At 35.5% G+C, this 21,531-nt stretch overlaps 1 protein-coding gene and 1 pseudogene across 2 annotated transcripts; one reads left to right on the top strand and one right to left on the bottom strand.

Moving 5' to 3' along the window:
* Positions 1-5,604: 5,604 nt before the first annotated feature.
* LOC107610994 (tropinone reductase-like 3) lies at positions 5,605-6,683 on the bottom strand (annotated as a pseudogene).
* A 5,086-nt stretch (positions 6,684-11,769) lies between these two features.
* On the top strand, positions 11,770-20,186 carry LOC107613252 (protein CLP1 homolog). 2 transcript variants are annotated; one of them, XM_021109385.2, is made up of 13 exons: positions 11,770-12,308; positions 13,647-13,766; positions 14,961-15,406; positions 17,101-17,308; positions 17,399-17,467; positions 17,559-17,654; positions 17,791-18,032; positions 18,153-18,291; positions 18,427-18,483; positions 18,720-18,854; positions 19,389-19,624; positions 19,784-19,828; positions 19,920-20,186. In XM_021109385.2, exons 4-13 carry the CDS (start codon positions 17,108-17,110, stop codon positions 20,005-20,007), a joined length of 1,308 nt encoding a protein of 435 aa, XP_020965044.2. In that variant the 5' UTR covers positions 11,770-12,308; positions 13,647-13,766; positions 14,961-15,406; positions 17,101-17,107; the 3' UTR covers positions 20,008-20,186. The 2 variants fall into 2 exon arrangements, with proteins under 2 accessions (XP_020965044.2, XP_016170647.2); XM_016315161.3 differs by lacking the exon at positions 14,961-15,406 and having other exon boundaries at positions 11,820-12,308.
* Positions 20,187-21,531: the final 1,345 nt, after the last annotated feature.

The following is a 21,531-nucleotide window of genomic DNA, read 5'->3' as shown; positions in this document are numbered from 1 at the left end:
GGTTGCTTGGGGACAAGCAACAGTTTAAGTTTGGTGTTCTGATGAGCAGATATTTTATATGCTTTTTAGCATCATTTTCATATTGTTTTAGTTATGTTTTGTTTAAGTTTCATTATATTTTTGTAGGTTTTAGTGAAAAATTCACATTTTTGGATTCCACTTTGAGTTGTTGTGTTTTATGATGATTTCAAATAATTTCAGGCTGAAATTAAGGAGCTTTGGTGAAGTTTGATTCAGAGGCAAGGAAAGCGTAGCAGATGTTGTCAGATTCTGACCTTCATGCATTCAAACGAGCATTTCTGGAGCTACAGAGGTCCAAAGGACGCGTTCTCAATGGCGTTAGAAAGCTAACTTCCAAATATTTTCAGAAATATATAATGGTCTAAACTTTTCTTCGAAGGAGCCTGCCCATATTGGGCGTTGAACGCCAAGGAGCTACCCCCTTGCTGGCATTCAACGCCCCAAGGATACAAGCCGGCGTTGAACGCCCAAGAACCACCCCCTTGGGGTGTTCAACGCCAACCAAAGCACAAGGCAGTGCCAATCACCCCCCAATGGGCGTTCAACGCCCATTCCTCAAGTTGGACGCCAAGCTCATCCCAAGTACTCAACCAAAGTGGGCCCAATGATGGAATTTCGCACCTCTAGTCTAGTCTATCATACTTTTTGTACTTCATAGTTATTAGATTATAATATATATAAGAAGATCACCCTTCTTAGGAGCTTCTTCCACCACTTTCGAATTCACCATTGTTTTCAGTAAGCTATGAGCTACTAAACCTCTTAAGTTAGGGTTAAGAGCTCTGCTGATTCTCATGGATTAATAATATTACTATTTCTATTTCAATACACGTTTGATTCTATTTTCTTGTGCATTTTCGGTCTTCATCTCATGAATTGAGGGTGAACCATGACAATCACCCTTGTTCTACATGGGTTCCGTGTGAGTCTTGACCCGGATAGCATTGAACCACAGCTAGAGAATGCACTGCGGATTCCAAGAGTGTGCCTGGGTGACTTTGGATATGTGACATAAAATTCCATTGACGGTGGGTTACTGAGGTCTCTGTGGCGTCAAGGCTAGAGTCTGAGAAGTAGCGTTCCCTAATCCGGAAGATCCGACCTTGTCCGTGGAGTTTTGAGTAGGATCGCGAAGGGGAGTAGATTGCTTAGTGCTTCACCTTCGGCTATAGTGGAAAGCCATGAGTTAACTTGATGAGGATGCTACATGAGTTGCTCGGATCTATGGTTTAGAAGAGACTAACTTGATGAGGATGCTACATGAGTTGCTCGGATATGGTGGACTGCTATGGTTTAGAAGAGACTAACATGATGAGGATGCTACATGAGTTAGTCAATTACGGCTGCCATTGAATGAATCATTCGTTATTGAAGTAGACAGTAAGAAAAGTTAATCCAGAAAGAATACGCATCTTCAAAGCCTTAAATATATCTCTATCATCGCTTTCACACTAATATGGTATTTCGTCCCCTTTACTTTTCGTTTATGCTTTCAACAAACAACCATCTTTTCTAATTGCCTGACTAAGATTTACAAGATAGCCATTACTTGTTCAATCCGATAATCTCCGTGGGATTCGATCCTCACTCACTTGAGGTATTACTTGGACGACCTGGTGCACTTGCCGGTTCAGTTGTGCAGAGTTCAACTTTGTGCACCAATGATCCAGACACCATCTGATCATTTTCAAGAGTCGTATGTACTTGACTGATGCGTTGGATGTAATCTACTGCTAAGCTTTTCCGACTACATTAACCAAGGCGGCGATAAAGTGGTTTGACAGTTTACCATCCACGTTGGCCACCTGCTTTGACGACTTGGCAATGAGTTTTCTTACCCGATTCTCCACCCAGAAAGACAAAGCTAAGCATGCTCCGAGCCTCTTGGGAGTAAAACAAGAGGTCAGAAAATTTCTGCGAACTTATATAGAAAGGTTCAACAAAGCGTGTTTGGAGATTCAGAACCTACATACCTAAGCAATTATTATGGACTAGTCAATGGCCTCAGAGAAAGCCCGTTCTCTCAATCCATATGAGAGAGACACCTAATATCTTTATATGAGGTGCAAGAGCAGACGGGAAATTATATCAACATGGAAAAACGATAAGACTAAGGGAACCCATCCCTGGACAGAGCAGCAAATATCAAGCCCGAGGTAAAGAAAAAGAAGAGTACAACTTGGACAGGCTTCAAAGATACCACTCTTACAACCCACTACGAGTCTCTCTCGTCGACGTGTAAAGAGAAATCTATCATACTGAGAAGATACCACCTCCTAGACACATTAAAAGTAAGAAATGTGAAAATCAGTAAGAATATTATGAATACCACAAGATGTATGGCCATTCCAGCAATGATTGTTATGATTTAAATAATGTGATTGAACAACTGGTCAGAGAATGTCGGCTAGACAGATTTCTAACCCAGAGGTCAGATTATCATAGCAAAAGAAAGAGAGATAAAGACAGGGATAGACGAGACCGATCTCAACGAACTCCAGAAAGGCATGTTCACATGATTGTTGGAGGGTTTGCAGGAAGGGGATAACAAAATCCTCTTGGAAGAGGCACTTTAAAGAAGTCTACCATGTCGGCAAAGATGCTGAAATACCTGGCATGCCTATAATCACCTTTACCAAAGAAGACACACGAGGAGTGATGCTCGAACACGATGACCCTATGATAATCACAATGATCCTCGCCAATGCAAACCTTCACAGAACCTTGATAGATCAAGGGAGTTTGGCTGATATTCCATTTAAACCAGTTTTTGATAAGCTGGACCTAGAGGAAAAGGATCTAAAAGCATACACAGACACCCTCTTCGGTCTGGGAGACACTCTTATCTAACCTCTAGGGTTCATTTCTCTACACTACCTTTGGTTAGGATACAAAACCAAGAACTCTAAGCATAGGCTACATTGTTGTTGATGTGGCATCTTCCTACAATGCCCTGATAAGTCGGACAACCTTAAACTAACTTGCACCAGTAGTCTAAACTTTCCATCCCTGCATGAAGTTCCCTACTCCTAAGGGAATAGCAACGGTGAGGGGAGATCAGAAATATAATTGACAAGATGTTATAACGAAAGCCTGAATCTATGAGGGTATGTGAAAGGGAAAGTAGTGAATACCATAGAGTTCGGAGGTGTCCAAATTCGGGAGGAATTGAGATCTCAAGCCGAAGAAAAAACTGAAGAGGTCCAGATCAGGAATGAGGTCGGGAAGACGACAAACGTGGGGGCCAATCTGAAAGAACAGTTGAAACAAGAGCTTGTTAAGCTCCTACGGAATAATTCTGATCTTTTTGTCTTGAAAGTCTCTGACATGTTTGGGATCCATCCCAACCTCATGAGCCACAAGGTTGTTGTTTACCCGAGCTCACAACCTGTACAACAAAAATGACGAAAAACTCAGCCCCGAAAGAGCAGAAGTTGTAGAAGAGCAAGTCCAAGCACTGTTAGAAGCCGACTTCATCATAAGAGAAGTAAAATATCCACTATGGCTCACTAATGTGGTACTCGTGAAGAAACAAAACAGAAAATAGAGGATGTACATCGACTATACCAATCTCAACAAAGACTGTCTAAAGAATCCTTACTCTCTATCCAGTATTAATACTTTGGTAGACTTAGTTTTGGGCTATAAATACCTATCCTTTATAGATGAGTACTCAGGATATAATCAAATTCTGATGTATAGATCGGGTCAAGAAAAAATATCTTTCATCACTCCTAAGACAAATTACTGCTATATAGTTATGTCCTTTGGATTGAAAAATACCGAGATTATATATCAATGATTGATAAACAAGGTATTCTCATATCACCTTAAAAAATTATTAGAAGTCTATGTAGACGATATATTTGATAAGACCAAAGAAAGAGCCACATTGAAAAGTTGATACTTTGATAGTAATAACACTCTTATCAGCACCTAAAATCCACATTACACTACAAGAAAAAGTAATATTTGTAACAAAACAAATTGTTACAGAAAAATGAAATTTTGAAACAAATGGTTTTTGTAACAAAAGAAGTGGCCGTTGCAGTAAGTCCCGTTACAAAAAATTTTTGTAACAAAAAATGGAACTGTTACAATTCAAAGTGGTATTTTGTAACAAATTTTTCTGATATAAAAAACCGGAAGCCGTTACAAAAGTGGTAACAAATTTTGATTTTCAAGGTATTTTTGGTGACAATCTATTTTTTCGTATCATAAAATTTTGTTACAAAATGTTACTTGATTTTGTAACGTTTTTTTCTTTAGTTACAAAAGCAAATTAATTATTTTGTAACAATTTTTTTTAATACAAATGCATAATTTACTAAATTATTTTTTAAATTAACTAATATATTAACTATTCTAATAAACTAGTCTACATTCATATAATATGCAAAAATATACATAATTCAAAGATGCCTCATTTAGCTAAAGTTGTTTTAAAACAAAATAACATTAGTGAGTACATTGATTAGTTCTACAAGTTATATGTCTTGCATAAGTTTAACCAAAAGTTAAAAGTTCTAACATAGATTAGTCTTTCTATGAATCAAAATATTCTTGAGCCCTCAAGGTAGCATGTGGTCACCATTTCAGCACTCCTGTAGATAAGAAAAACCGAAACAAAAGATTAGAAACAAGATATAACACTAACTATAATTTTATCCATTAAGTTTTATCCAAAATGTTTAGAAAAATTTTGATAGATATGCTTTGATATTCTATGATATATTTAAGATATAATATGATACCTTCTTTATTTATAACAAACACCTTAAAGTGTTTATCATTACCTGGAAAGTAGGTTACATGAACTTTTCACAAACTTCAATCTGTAGATTCTACTGTATGAGATTGTTGCTCCTTAAATAAACTCTGAATTTTCTGCAGTGACCATAAATCACCAGTGCTTAGCCAAAAGAATATATAATCAAAACATACAACTAAATATCTTTTCTTCTTTCTTTCTTCTTATTTTTTCCCGTCTTTTATTCCCTATTTTACTTTTAAGTTTTTATTTCATTTTCTGTCTCAATCCATACTTAACCTTTGTGTTTCTCCTCATCCTGAAGTTCATGCAATTGACTACTGCACATATAATAATATATTGTCTTTACTTTTCTACCTTGACAGAGTTTCCAACTTCCTCTAGTTTCTGCAACAACAGCAGCTCTCTAGAAGTGGAATCTTGTCTCAATGACTTTGAATGAAACATCTACAGATGAAAGAAACGAATGACAGAGTGAAGAAAAAAAAGAGGATGGATATAATAAGCAAACAACAAGAACAATGGGAGCTATAATCAACACCCTTTAGCAGGTGTGGTTTGTGGAATGTTTTCACATTCCTGGAAATCTTACCTAAAAAATCTTTCCAAGAAAGCAAAACCCTTTTCCCTTACCAAAATCTGTGGAGAGTAAAAAAGTGATTATAATTATAACTAAATCTATCAATTCTATTGAGACAGTCAAATCCGTTAGTCACAGGCTTTTCAATTCTGTTACTTAGATTCTGTTATCTGTAATAGATGTGTAACTATCAGCTCCAACACAACGATATTTGTACTATGTATTTTCCAACTCAATCATGATAACAGTATTCAGATAATGATTGATAACTGGTAATAAACGAGGCAAAATTAGTTGGCACAAAACCAGGAGCAATACAGTTTACACGAGTGTTTGGGGCCATCTCAGCAGCCAAGGCCTATAAAGCATATTACGAATAATTATCAGACTTAAAAACAAGAAGATATATGCAGTTTTGTTAGATGTTCAAGGAACACTTTGCAGGGCAAGTGAAGCTTGTCAAGAACAGAGTCTTTGGTTTGCAAAATAGGGTCAACAGAAGGATTTGCAGCTGCGGTTGACACAATCACATATATATTTCGACACTTATGTAATGTTCAACAACATTCAAACAAATTTTAATAAAGGATAATACATTCGATAAAAATGAATAGAAAAGGGTGACCTGTGCGATTTTTTGAATCAAATCCTTTCTCTGTTGATCGTTGGAGACATGGCAAACAAGGGCCAAAACTTCAATTCCTTTAGCCCTAAGTTTCTTTGCAGCCTCTTCAACATTTTGCTGTAGAAACAAGGAAATTGAGTAATGAATATAATTAATTGGAGACAAAAAAGAAGAGAAAGGGAAAAGGACCTGCTTGCGAGAAGAGATGACGACGGAAGCACCTTCCAAGCCCAGCCTTTCAGCTATAACGAAGCCGGTTCCATATGGCAGAGGCGATATGGAGCACTGGGGGGTTCAGCCAGCAGCGGCGGTGGCTCCCCGTCTTCCCTTCTGTTCGTGTTCCCTCACCCTCAGACCAGATCGGCGGCGACTGGGCTCATCATCGACGGCGGCAACGAAGGGAATTGGCGACGGCGAAGACGGCCCAGACAGCGGCAGTGACGCGACGCTTCTCCTTGCGACGGCTTCCTCCACGCACGGTTCTGACAGCAGCTCGTGGATAGACCGAACGGCGGCGGCGCAGGGACGGCGGCAACAGCGCGGCCTTCTCCTCCTTCTCCTTCCTCGGCTCGAACCTCTCTCTTCTCTGCGCGACGCCACGGCGCGGCGGCAGTGACGCCTGCCGGCGCCGTCCTCACTAGGGGTGTTCGCGGTGCGGTTTGGTTCGGTTTTTTTACCGAGACCATCCGAACCAAACCAAAACAATTAAATTCGGTTTGGTTTGGTTTGGTTTATTCGGTTTTTCAATCAATTAAAAAAATACCACCATATTATTTCACAATGTCATCACGTTGAAATCAACAAACACAAATACAAAAATAACTAACAAAGTCTTAATCCAATGAAATTAAATGACAAAAGAAATTAACGTTCGATAATTAAAGAAGTTTAAAAGTTCAATAGTCAACACAACAAAAAATAAATATAAATTTCCAGTATTTCTACGAGGAGCTGGCGCAGCAGGCAATGCAGTCGGAGATCTGATGCTTGGAGATTCATTTGGAAGAGGAACTGGCGCAGCATCAATCCATTATCATAACACAAAAACTCTTTCTTGACCATTTATATGCTATTTTTTGTTTTTGTATCCTGTAAATTTCTACAGATTTAAACAATAGGAAAGGATATTTCTAGCCCATAAACATCATGATTCACTGAACATTAAAAATACCTGTAGTTTGATAGGTTCTCCAAAGTTGTTCATATGAACTCTTTTCAACTGAATGCATAAAATCTGCAAACAGAGATCTAAACATTTCAAGCAATTGGGAGATCCAAAGCTAACTATATCATTGAACAAGTATGTCTAGCTGATCGAAGAAATGGAACGCATAATCTTGGAAGATTAATAAAGCTTTTCAAGTTCTACCAGATTAATAAAGCCACAAATTTACAACAAGGAAAGCAGTCATTGCAAGATTCTACCACTGTTTATGCATCCCGCAGCTGCCTGTACCATCTCGAAACAATTACCTCACTTCGTTCCATTAATGAAAGATACTTGATCGCAGCATTATGCCAATAGTAGTGGCAGTGATAGTTCTCAACATGCTCACCAACAATGAATAAATACATTGAACAATCAGAAGCAATTTTCCTAAACAAATACATTGAACAGTGAACCACAGAACCAATTTCCCTAAACAAATACATTGAACAATCAGAAACAATTTTCCTAATTAAATACATTGAACAGTGAATTCCTATGCTCAAAGCAAATTCTAAATTAAATAAACATATGTAAATTCCTAGCTACTCCATACTCTATAGTTTAATGATTAATAGTATTTTTTTCTAACATATCAATAGGTTCCCACAGAACACATGTTGCTCCTCTTGCTAACAAAATTCATTAAACAAATTACTGAAAACAACAAAATGATCAAGCAGATTAAATTCAAATAAAATAGTCATTCTCTAATCTAACCATCCTCTAGTAGTTACTGCCACTCTAATATAAGGAATCTAACATACACATACGCATTTATTTCAACAAACATAAAAAAAGCAAAACAACAAAACTAGATATTAGATAATTGGATAATTCATAAAATGCAAGCAACCACCCAAAACAAGGAAGAGCTTTCTATGTTAATTGTTAAGGACATCCTCTGAGCTTGAATATTGAACCATGAACCGTGAACAACATAACAACAATCAGAAGCAATTTCAGGAAATCAACAAGAAGTAAATTAAACCATGACCAACAATCAGAAGCAATTTCAGTAAATCAACCACAAATAAATTAAACCATGAACAAAAACCATGAACAAATATATACTAGAAACGATGCTGTGGGTGGTGGCGGGGGTGGTGCTGGCTTCGCGACAATGGTGTTGGCTGGTGCTGTCCGCGAGGAGGTGCTGGGACGAAGGGTTCGGCGGCGCTGTGTGAAAGACTGGAACTCTGGAAGGGTTCGGTGGCGCTGGGAGGTGGTGAGAGGAAGGGGTTAGTCAACGCAGGGAGATGGTGGGAGGAAAGGGTTCACGCAGGTTGGGAGAGGGAGGTGCTGGCTGTTGCGAGAGTGGGAGTGGGTTTCAAGAGTAGAGGGCGCAGAGTGTGTGAGGGTTGGCGGCTAGGTTAGGTCACATTGTGGGGGTGGGGGGATTGGTTTTGTTTGTGTTTTTTGAACCGGTTCGGTTCGGTTCGGTTAGGGTTTTCAGTGTCAGAACCGAAAACCGAACCGAACTGTAATAAAAACAGCAAAACACAATTTTTTCGGTTTTTTCAGTTTTCGGTTTATTCGGTTTTCGATTTTTTCGGTTCGGTCGATCGGTTTTGTTCGGTCCGAATCGATTTTGAACACCTCCAGTCCTCACTCTCCCCTCCCCGTCTTCCTGTGAATCCCTCTCCTTTCTACCCTTTCTGTTTCTTGAGTTCGGTGCTGCTGTGTGTGTTTCAAGCTTGATGAGTTTTCTGAGGGCGTTTAGGTTTGGGGAAGGGCTGCGGTTGGGAGATGAGTGAGGGTGGATTAGGGTTTTGAGTAAAAATAGGTTTAGGGGTAGTTTTGTAATTTCAAATAAAAGTGGGGATAATATAGTAATTAAGAATAAATTTTACTCCAATAATAATAATGTATAAAAATACTATTTGTTCATCAATTTTACAAATTACTTTCAATAAAATGTTCAAATCCAAAAATTAGAAATAATATAATTAATTTTTCTATTTTCCAAAGCAGTAGTATTAATATTTTAAATATTAATTATTTAGTCCAAATCATATAAAATTCTTATTATTTCATAATTACCAACTTTATAATTTAAATATAGAAAATAATCCAATAATTGTAAAATTGGATAATAATCCTAATTTATTTCAAATTCAATTAATCAAAACTTGCTCTAATTATCTTTAATAAAATAATTTTTGAAATTAAGACTATAAATAACTATATGATTTGAGACTTGATCATAATAAGATTTTTCAAAAGTTTTGCGTCTTACAGATATGGTGGTGGTGATGGCGGCGGTGATGTAGGCAGCGACGGCTGCGAGCTTTAGGGTTGAAGCTAGCTTCTTGCACATTTCTACGAGATTTTCTCTCTCACACTGCGACGGCTGAGAGCTTTAAGGTTTGTTTCGAAGGAGTTGGAAATTTTAATTATGTGTAATAGTGGGTGGATTTTTAAAATTATGCAGGGGAGTTTTATAATTTGCCACAAATAAAATATTTTGTGTAAATTTTTAAAAATTTCCACTAAAAAATCTCCACTAATTATTAAAAAATTTGTAGTGTAAAAAATTGATTATTAATAAAAATTATATATTAATTATTTAGAAGAATATAAAATAATATTTATAATTTTTAAAAATTAATGAATACATACATTATATAAAAAATTTTAATTTTTGAAATAAAATAAAATTATTTTGAAAAAAATATATACACAATTTTTTTACTCTCAAAGTGTTTAACATTTTGATAAAAAAATGTTATAAAATATGCTTATATTTTGTGACAAATAATTAACTTGTTACAAACAATATTAAATTTTGTGACAAATTAATTTTTTGTTATAAAATAATTGGAGTTTTTGAAACAAAAATTAATTTTGTTACAAAACAATTAGAGTTTTTGAAACAAAAAAAATTTGTTACAAAATATTTTAAATTTTTGCAACTTATTTTTTTTGTTACAAAATATTGCAATATTTTGTAACAAAACACTATATCGTTACAAAAACTAGCATAATTTGTAACAAAATAAAATAGGTTGTTACAAAATATTATCATGTTTTGTAACAACTTGTAATGTTGTTACAAAAATATTATTCTTTTGTAACAATAAAAAATTATTATTACAAAATATTATTTTTTGTAATAATTTTAAATTTGATACAAATTTTTTGTTACAAATGTTCCATTTTTTTGTAGTGTTATTTTTTTTGGTCCAAAGATGATTGAATTACTATTCTTATAGTGCCATCAACTACAAATAAGTTATCCTATATTGTTAATGAACACTTCTAAAGAGATAGACAGTCTAATCTAGTGGGAACTCGAATTCTAATAATACTAGCTTACTTCCTTCCTACCGAATAGGATTAGAATATCAATATCTGTTCTGCAAATGGAAGTTGAACTCAATATCTCGAACTCATAATCTCACTCCATGCGTGTAACTCTAAAAAGAAGACGCTATGTACATGTCGGGCTCTTGTAGCGCAAGGAATTCCCCCGGGACATTCCATTCAGATAGAGCAAAAAAAAACCTTAGCTGAAAACAATAGATATTAAATAGTGCTAATATTTTTATGCATACATGACATTTTTTCTGGTTTACTTTTGAGGATACTGTTAAATTTATTAACTAAAAAAGTCATATGAAATATAAAATTTAATTTTTAATACATTTATTTATTAGGAAAAATATTATTTTTTATTGATAATAATTTTAATATATATTTTTAGGAAAAATATTAGCTAAACCATTTTCTTAATATCAAAATGAGTGTTTTATTTTTTTAATGTTAGTGATTTTTTGTGTTAGTCATAATGGTGGCCCTAGTTCCTATGTCTCTTAATCCTTATTCGAGTTAAATTTTAATTTTACCCCTAAAATTTGGTCAAACGCTCAGAATGACTTTCATAATTTTGTTGGTCCCAATTAGAACTTTCAAATTTACAATTGTGGCTTCAACTTGCCTCTGCGATCATCTCCGTCACCGAAATACAGATTTGACACAATTACATGACACGGTGAACACTACTTAAACGACGGTGTATTGATTTCACCCAAACCCTTTAGAAACCACGTTGCTTCAGTTTTGTGTGGATTAGAACTCTCTTTCTTCCCACTACGACGATCATAAGTTTTAACCCACTCTCTTTCTTCTAAAGGGTTTAGACGCAAAACTAATACGCCGTCGTTTAAGTAGTGTCCACTATGTTATGTAATTGCGCCAGATTAGCAATCTAGTGACAGAGATGATCGCAGGAGTAAATTGGAGCCACGATTACAAATTTAGGGGTTCGAATTAGGATCAATAAAATTGTAGAGATCATTCTGAACATCAAACCAAATTTCAGAGACCAAATTGAGATTTAACCAAGGTTCTGAAAATTGGATCGGACCGGCCGAACCTAGAACCGACAATGAAAACGGCCCGGTCCGCCACTAATAACCGCCCATCTACGAACCGTTCAAAAACCGCTGAACCGGACGAGAATCGGTTGTCGGACCGGACCGGTAATGGTCGGTTCTTAATAAACGCACCGTTTTGATTTTAAAAAAAAAAAAAAACCCCACGTTCAGCCCCTTCACTCACTCACCCCCCTCCCCCAACAGTCCAACACACCCTCCTCACGCGTTTTCTCTTCAGAGCCTTTTGGTTTTGCCCTCAAACAAACCCTAGCCATCTAACCTCCACCACCAGCGCAGGGAGTGAGGCACTACCGCCGTCCGTCGCGCTGTCGTCGTGCTCCAGGTCTCCAACCCCTGTTCATTCTCACAGTCTCACCAATTGCAGCTTCTTCGTTGAGATCGACATTCGCGTCTGGTTTTCGTCTTCTCAGCCGCGCTTCTGCCGTCGTCAGTCGTCGTGTCCGTCGCCTGATCGCCATTGTCCGTCGCACTCAACAGATCTTCCTCACACTCTGCCCAAACTGCTCAGATCGAAGGTAATGGCTTCTCTGCTCCCTCCTCCACGCCGTGCGCCTCCTCTACGTCACCGGAGCCCTTGGTCCTGAGAGTCTCGTGTTCTATTGTCACGGCGGAGGGCCATATACCAACGTCGCCGATGCCCAGATTCTAAAGTGGGAAGGAGATGAAGTTGGTTGGACTTAGTTTGCTGTCACCTGTTCCAATAGGTACCAAAATGTGAACTTGTTTCTAAAATGGTGAATTTCATGTGAATTTGAGGGTTGATATGCCTTAGTTTTTGTTGAAAATAGTGAGTATTTAAATCGGTCTAGATTTTTTTGGAGATTTATTAGTTTTAGAATCAAAAGTTTTGTTTATTGTGTTTTTGTGTTCTGGGTTTGCTAGTGGTTGAAGACTTGATATGAGGATTTGGACACCTTAATGAATATTCCTTCTCTGTTCTTAGTTCTGATCAGAACATTGATTTTTTTGGGGGCTTCTGTTAGTGCTACTAATTGAAATTTGAATCATGGAATGATTAGCTCTGTTTTGGATTGAATGATTACTGATTAGTTGATTCATTTTAGTCTTGTTTTTGTTCTTTGTGTTGTTTTGTTTATGAGTAATTAAATGCACGAAACAGGAATAGGATTGCTAATTTCTTTTGCGACTTTCATTGTTCTTTTCCCCTTGTTGTGCTGCTGTTGTTGTTATGCTGCTGTGTTGTTATGGCATTGTGATTCTGCGATCACTGATCAGTGTTTTGAATTTGGAATTTCTGATTAGTGACTTGTTAAGCTGCTGTTGTTGTTATGCTGCTGTTTTGTTATGGCACTGTGATTGTGTGATCACTGATCAGTGTTTTGAATTTGGAATTTGTGATTAATGACTTGTTAAGCTGCTGCTGTTGTTGTTATGCTGCTGTTTTGTTATGGCACTGTTGTTGTTATGCTGCTGTTTTGTAATGGTTGTTGCTGAATGCTAAAAATGGAAATAAAATCAAATGCTAGTTGTTGCTGAATGAGTAGGGTAGCTACCTGCCAATGCCATATATAAATAAACTGATGAATGATGATGATGGTAGTGGAAGGAGTGTCAAAGTGTATAGGTAGTTGGTGATATGTTACGCTTTCTTATTCAATGACTACTTGTTATGTTGATACCTCAACTTGGAAACAACACTAGATCCCGTTTATGGCTTGCTCAGCAAGAAGAATCTGTTGCTAAGAGAGCTCTCTTACAACAGATGAACGCAACGCTGCCTTAAGATTAAACCGAAAAGGTCATATTGCAAGGTTCAGGTTCATGTTCAGTTAGCATAATACTACAGAATGATCAACATTTTCTAACTGAACTAGCTCAACATTCTTTTGAAATTGATAATCCTTTGTCTCCTGACATTTCTAAATTAGAATCTGAGGTGTTAAAATTTAATATTTAGATATTTCTTTTTACTATTTAACTTTGGAGTTTGTATTTTGATAATTTTTTGTGTAGTGTTTTAAATTTGGAAGATATTTTAGGATGTTTATTTATAATTTATTTATTATTTTATTTTAAAACAGTTTTTTCGGTTGAACCACCGGTTGGACCAATGAACCAATGAACCAGTGATTAGAGCAGTTTGATGATCGGTCCGGTTTTCAGAACCTTGGATTTAACTCATCCTTATCCAGATCTAAAAGGTATGTTAGACTTGATTCACTTGTTTCTCAATAATTAGACCATAAATCCAAGAGATAGTGGTAGTATTTGTGCTTCCCCTTGTTTGTAATGGGGTTTGATTAACAAGTGTTTTAACTTTTAAGTATAATTTTAAAAATTCATTTATCATTTTGGTTGAGAGTGAAATAATTAAAGAAATTTTTATGGATGAACTCTATTTGTATATAATCATGATAAAACTGAAAGTAATCCACGCTCACCAAGTCCAACCTAATTATATTTTCAAAGTTATTATAAATTATAAAATTAAAATTATTCTACATTATAAAATCAAATCTAATTTTATTAAAATGAAAATTCACATGCAGCTGTATTTGCGTGAAGTTAACGATTAAAAATCGTTAGACGATAATTTAATCAAATAAATTAAATTATTTAATCAATTTTAATTATCAATTTTTATGTAAAGATAACTGTTGGTGAATCTCCAATCTTTATTAATAATTTAAGAATCTGTTTTAGAAAAATAAAAGATTAAACAAATTTTAATATTTACTTATTTATTGATTACGTTTTATAATTAATTATGTAATAATTATTAGTTTAAATAAATAAAATATGGCTTAAAATTTAAAAATAAATTTTATCACTCCCTGTTTAATAATGTCACTTTTTCTTATATAGTATTTTTAATTATTCTTATAATAAAAAATTTTCCAAAAATAGAGTATAATTTAAACAAATCATAGAAGAAAAAAAAAGATATTATCAATTATGAAAATGAAAATATCATTCTCTTAAAAACAACCTATTATGTTTGGATTAAATGAAAAACATTACCAATTTGTATAACAACATGGGCAAGAAGGTGTAAAACTATTATTTATATTTATATTATTTGAATACCGAGAATAATTTGATAAAATTATTACAAAGACACACACAATTAGCTTTTTTTTTTTACTTTAATAATAAACATTTAATTATAATGTGGGGAATGAATATTATTATTCTTTCATTTTTATATTATTTTAGAAAATTAGATAATAAAAAAAGAGTAAAAAGACAATCAGGCATACTTTTCCTTATCAAAATCGAACTGATATGATCGATCAGACCAAAAAATCAGTAAGAATCGGATCGATCCAGCAAGTTTTTGTTAAAACCGGTGTTTAAGAAACCAGGACCCATTCGAAACTCTTTGCACTTTGCAGTTTGCCCCCTTGTTCGAAGGAGTCGCCAAGTCTAAGACCCTAATCTCACTTCTCACTTCTCACTTCTCACTTCTCACTCCTCCTGAAGCATACCCACGCCACCCCCATCTCTCCTTCTCTCTCATTCTCAGCTCACCTCGGTTCACCGTCACCACCGCACGCTCGCCGCCGCCGCCGCGTCTCTCGCCGGATTCTCCGCGTCGTGTGCTCGCGTCTCGCCTCTCTCCTCCGTCTGTGCTCGGCTGCTCGCATCTCACTGCTCGCCCTCACTGCTCGCTGCTCCCTCCCTCTCTACCCGTCGCCCTCACTGCCCATCATTCACTGCTGCCTCCCTCTCTACTCGTCGCCGTCACTGCTGGCCCTCTGCCCTCTTGTCTCCTCTCTGTCTCCCTCTGCATCTCTCTTCTCTTCTCTTGCTCGGTCCTCTCCCTCTGCGTGCAGCCAAGGTGAGTTTTTTTTTTAATTTTTTTAGTTATTCAATCATTATTGTTTAATGTTTTGGGTGATTGTTGCTGCTGATCCTGTTTTTATGTAACTGCAATGGTTGATTTTCTTGCTGTTTTTTCTCTAATTGTTGCTGGTTTTTTTTTTCTGATTGTTTTTTTTTCTTTTTGTGATGGTTGCTGTTTAGGTTGGTTGATGCTGTTTAGGATTGGTTGACGTTTGCTCTTTAGGATTCTTTTGTGATTGCTGGTTTCTTTCTGATTGATGCTTGCTGTTTTTTTTGTATGATTCATGCTTGCTGTTTAGATGATTGGAATTTGCTGATACTATGGTTAGATGATAGGCTCTGTGAATTAATTAGGTGATGTCCTAATGTGATACTATCATTAGATTAGATGATAGGCTATGTGATTTTTTTGATTGGAGCTTGCTGTTTAGCTGATTGAATTTTCTTTGTATTAGTTATTTGTAGAATTTGAGATTTGATTATTGTTAAAATGGCAGTGAAGATATATATTTTAAATTTTAATTTTAAATTTTTTATTATTTTATATTTTTATTTAAATAAGATTGGGTCAATCGGTTTAATTCTGACCCACTAGTTGAACCAGAAACCTAATGACCCAGCAATCTGACCGGAGCGGTTCTGACAACTATGGTAAATTGTGACTGAACTAGGATTTGTTGCTGAAAATATCACGGAGCTAATTTTTTTGTTGATTAAAATCATCAGTTGAATTTGTTGCTAAAGTCATGTATTTCAAATTTTAAATTTAAGTTTTTAATTATTTTATATTTTTTATCTACGTGGGACCAAGTCAATCGGTTAAACTAATGATCCACCGGTTAAACCAGTGATTCAGTAGTTTGAACGGTTTGATTTGGTTTGATGATCAGTTCAGTTCTGGCAACTATGCAATTAGGTTCTTGAAAATTTCGACCTCGAACTAATTAGCGCTTGAAGAAAAAAAAAATTAGCAATTTGATTCTCCATGATAGCAAAGAATGGACACCTTATGTCCTATCAATTCATCATGTAAAATTTAACGGTGGTGCTCCGTTAACTAATATGACATGTCTATTTATAAAAGGTAGTCACATAGGTAATAATTTTGGAGCGAAACTTTACATATTTTGGTAAGATTCGTAGTAAATAGAAAGTAGTTGATAACGATTATATAGAAACTCAAAGGATAATAAATATTTCACCGTCTAAAACTATGTCGTTTCTATGCTCATGTGGCAACAACAAAACACACACTATTATATAACAAAATACATGGACAACTTCGTTTCGTTTCGCACTAATTATTGATGGAAGGATATACATGTCCACTGTTTGCTATCATAGAGGATCTAATTGGTCTTTTTTTTTTCTTCAAGGTCTAATTAGTCCGAAATTAAAATTCTTGAAGATCTAGTTGTCATTTTACTCGAAGAAGAATAATTAAAAAAAATACACAAAAAAATGAATAATAATATCTTCTATTTTTCCAAACATGGTCTTCTCTCTAGTCTTTGCCAACGCTCGTAATGTTAAGAGTTTCAAAAAAGTGATAGGGACTTGGAGAAGAGTGAGCGAATAATTGATGAAGCAAAAACCCTTGAGTTTCTTTTTGTTACTGGATATTTGAGTTGTATCGTTTGATATAAATGGTGAAATTGAATTCTATTTCTGAATTGGGAATTGTGATAGCGTATCGATGGCGATGGCGCACAGTGGCGGTGCATCGAGCTCAGGGGTGAAGCAGCAGGTGAAATTGGAGAAAGAAAGCGAGCTCCGGATTGAGGTTGGAAACGATGCTCCTCTTCGCCTTCGTCTTCTCAATGGAAACGCCGAGATTTTCGGCACTGAGCTTGCACCCGAAATTTGGCTCAATTTCCCTCCCCGACTCAAATTCGCTGTATGCAAATTCATATTCTGCTATTCTTCCATTTTCATCGTTGTTATTGTTATTGTTATTGCTCTTACTTGTCTTTGATTTTTCATTTAGGTTTTTACTTGGTATGGTGCTACCATTGAAATGGAAGGTACTACCGAAACTGATTATACTGCTGATGAGGTAAAGTGATAAACCTGCTTTACTACTATAATCTTTGATTTGGTTGAATTGTATAGGGAAAATGTGACTATGTTTGATTGTATGATTGTAGACACCAATGGTAAGCTATGTTAACGTGCATGCTATATTAGAAGCCAGAAGAACTCGTGCTAAAGCTTCATCCTCGGGCGATTCTGAATCTTCTCAGGTGTGACTTTGTCATCCATTTTCATGCTAAAGGTTTTATTTTTATGTATAAATCATGCTGAACGAATTATAAAGAGTCATGAAAAAGCTTTGTTTGTATGTGTGTGTGAATTTCATTAACTGGTTTGGTTGTCCAGGGGCCTAGAGTGATTGTTGTAGGACCTACTGACTCCGGAAAGAGTACCTTGTCGAGGATGCTTCTTAGCTGGGCGGCTAAGCAGGGTTCGAAGCCTACCTTCGTTGACTTGGATATTGGACAGGGATCTATAACGATTCCTGGATGCATTGCTGCTACTCCAATTGAAATGCCCATTGACCCTGTTGAAGGAATTACTCTTGAGATGCCTCTTGTTTACTTTTTTGGCCATACAACTCCAAGGTAATTTCTGCTGTACTTTTATATCCTCTGTTTAATTGAACATTTAAGAGAATGGAAGTTGTTGATACACATGAAGGACATGAGAATCCAATTGCAATTCACATTATTTGGTTTTGACAGTAACAATGTAGAATTGTATAAAGTGCTAGTCAAGGAACTTGGGGGGATGCTAGAGAGACAATTTGCTGGAAATGCCGAATCTCGTGCTTCGGGCATGGTGATAAATACCATGGGGTGGATAGAGGGAGTAGGCTATGATGTAATTAACCTTCGAACTTGATGTTATTGTTAAATTGGATGCCTTTCAAATATAGAATACACTTCTAGTTCTGATTAAAAAGATCTAAATTGTAATTGTCTCTCTTTCTCATTTGTTTTTGGGTTTTTCTTGCAGTTGCTATTGCATGCAATTCGTACACTTAAGGCCAATGTTGTCTTAGTTTTGGGTCAGGTAGAAACCTACCTTATCTTTATCCAATAGGCATCATAGCGCCTTCTGTATAAGCTGTGCGGTGATAGCCAGTTCTTTTGATGATTGTCCCCAAAATAATAATTGATTCTCAAATATTGTACCTGCTTATACACAGGAGATGGGTGTGGGTTCACACATTTACATTTCTTTCACTAATAGTTTTCTTCTGGGATGGATTGGTGTCTCATTCAAGCTTTTCATTTGATTTCATATAGGAAAAACTGTACAGCATGCTCAGAGATGTCCTGAAGGGAGAGCCCAAAGTTGATGTTGTGAAACTTCAAAGGTCTGGTGGAGTTGTATCCAGGAATGTGAAGGTCCGCCAGAAGGCCAGAAGTTTTAGGATAAGAGTATGATACTTTTGCTTGCATTAAACATATGTTGCTCTTTTCCTTTTATAATTTTTTCTGTTTGAGAGCATTTCAGTTTAAACTATTTGAATATTGTCTGTTCTTTGTTGGCACCTATTATGCTGAACTAATTAATATTTAGTTGTTAGTATAAGGGGGTATTGTTATTCTTGTAGCCCAAATCCATCCTTTACTGCAAATGTAGCCAGACATCAATGAGAGGATTGAATTTATTGGCTATTTTTGTGCTGAGAATAAATTGGACAAAGGATGTTCAAAATTGGGTAACAAAAACTGGTTTCATAATGATACCAAATAATGGCTTGTGCATTCCTATATAACTTATGCAAGTGAAACAATACTTTGAGTGATTGGGGAATTAGGGACTGCATGTTCTCAAAATTGCTGAATTAGGGACTTGGGGTAATTAGTGAATCATCCTGGAACTTCAACTTGTCTACATTATTGAATCATCCTACAACAACTTTTTTGGGAATTCTAATGTATACTGTTGCCTATCTGATTTTGATGCAGGAGTACTTCTATGGCCTTCTTAATGATCTCTCTCCACATTCTAATATTGCTAATTTTAGTGACTTGTGCGTCTATCGGATTGGTGGTGGGCCACAGGCTCCTCGCTCAGCCTTGCCAATTGGAGCAGAACCTGTTGCTGACCCAACAAGAGTTGTTCCTGTGAATATAAACCGTGATTTGCTCCACATGGTCCTTGCAGTCTCATTTGCCAAGGAACCTGAAGAGATCATTTCAAGGTAAACAAAAATATATTTTGGATGGTTAGGTTTTGATAAGTAATCATTGGTGTCTTAGTAACCTTTTATAATCTTTTTAAGAACCCAATAATCGTGTTTGTTGATCCAATTATGGTGTCACAGTAGCAGACTTCTGTAACCATTTTCTCTTTGGTGCAGCAACGTTGCTGGCTTTATCTACGTAACAGATGTTGACATTCAGAGGTTTGTATCTTTAGATTTTCTTTATCCATTTCACCGCACTACACTTGTTATGAAGAATGTCTGCATTTCTAACATGAAATGTACATTGCAGAAAGAAGATAACTTACCTTGCACCATCCGCTGGAGATCTTCCAAGCAAGTTTTTGATACTGGGATCCTTGACATGGCTTGAGACATGACCTAATTAACAGTTTTGTGATAGGAAAATATGTAGTGCTGTTGATATTTTTTTGATATCTTGAACAGTGAAATTATTAGATGTAATTTACGACTATTTTGGGGAGTGCTTAGGAACAAACTTCGTCTTGAGATTATTTTGATTTATCAAAGCGATGGTGGATTGAAGTGGTTAAGAAAATCATTGACCATTGCGTTATTGGTGAAAAAGAAGCATGAAAATTAATCTCATTTCAAGAGGATTTCACTTTTTCAAGGACTAATTAGTTAGAAATCAAAATTCTTGACGATCTAATTGTCATTTTACTTAAAGAAGAATAATTAAAAATAATACATAAAATGAATAATATCATCTATTTTTCCAAATATGGTTTTCTGTTTAGTCTTTTCCAATGTTTGAATTATAAGGGTGATAATAGGAAAGGTAGAGTAAAGTTTGGACTCAATTTTAACTTTATTTACGGGTTAAGAATATATTAATTTTAACTCTATCTGTTTTCAATTTACGGGTATCCAATCCTATCTGTGGGTTAGCAAAAAGTTGCCATTATATAATTATTAGCAAAAAGTTGCCATTATATAATTATATAACCTGATAAGTATGTAAATTAAAAATTCAATACAGAGAATACAATTATTCCACAAACAACACAATTATTTCATAAACAACATAATTATCAAATATTCAATTATACATAAAAGTCTTTATTTAAATTAATAACACACACAAATAAAACTATTATAAGTCTATGAGCATTCCATTTGTTGCAACAATACCATCACTAATAAGGTTTTTCCACCTAAAAATAAAAAATAATAAATTTATTAATCAATCTATATATAAATTTAACATTAACATAAACAAATAAAAAAAGTTAAACCATAAATAACATCTTTGACGATATGTTGCATGCAACCAATTTTGATTACACATAAACTTTCACGATATCTTCATTAAGACTACCACGATGAGGAGTAATTACCCGATCACTTGTACTAAAAGAAGACTCAAAAGCAACTGTAGACAAAGGGATGACAACTATATTTCATGCAATTCTTTAAAGGATTGAAAACCTAGTCCCACAGCTAAAATATCAAAGTCAGCACTTAAAGGATGAACATCTTCCTTTATATAATGATCAAATTCAGTCTTCGCAAATGAACCATTTTCCCTCCTCTTTTGTCTGATATACAACTGATAAATAATCTTACTTCCTTATAATAACCAAACACGATAAATGTATTGCATGATACTTTGAAAAAAAGAATACATACTCCATATAAATGACCACTGGGGCCTTATGAGACTTTAAACACAAATAAACGAACACAAAACAAACTGCATATCCGTCAATTAGTGAAACAAGAAAAAAAGGACAAAGTATCAATGATGGATATAATATTTCAGCCACCACTAATCTTCATGCTCCTTGCCCAATTTAGCAGCAACTATTTGGATACTCTTTTCAACTTGGTTTGTTGGAGAAGATTCGTCAACAGTCTTCCTTGAATTTGTTGAGGAGTTT

This window comes from Arachis ipaensis, chromosome B8 (assembly GCF_059453495.1).
Source record: "Arachis ipaensis isolate K30076 ecotype BB chromosome B8, ASM5945349v1, whole genome shotgun sequence".
Taxonomy (NCBI): Eukaryota; Viridiplantae; Streptophyta; class Magnoliopsida; order Fabales; family Fabaceae; genus Arachis; species Arachis ipaensis.
Note: the sequence above shows the minus strand (reverse complement) of the source record. Positions and strands in the feature narration are given on the sequence as shown.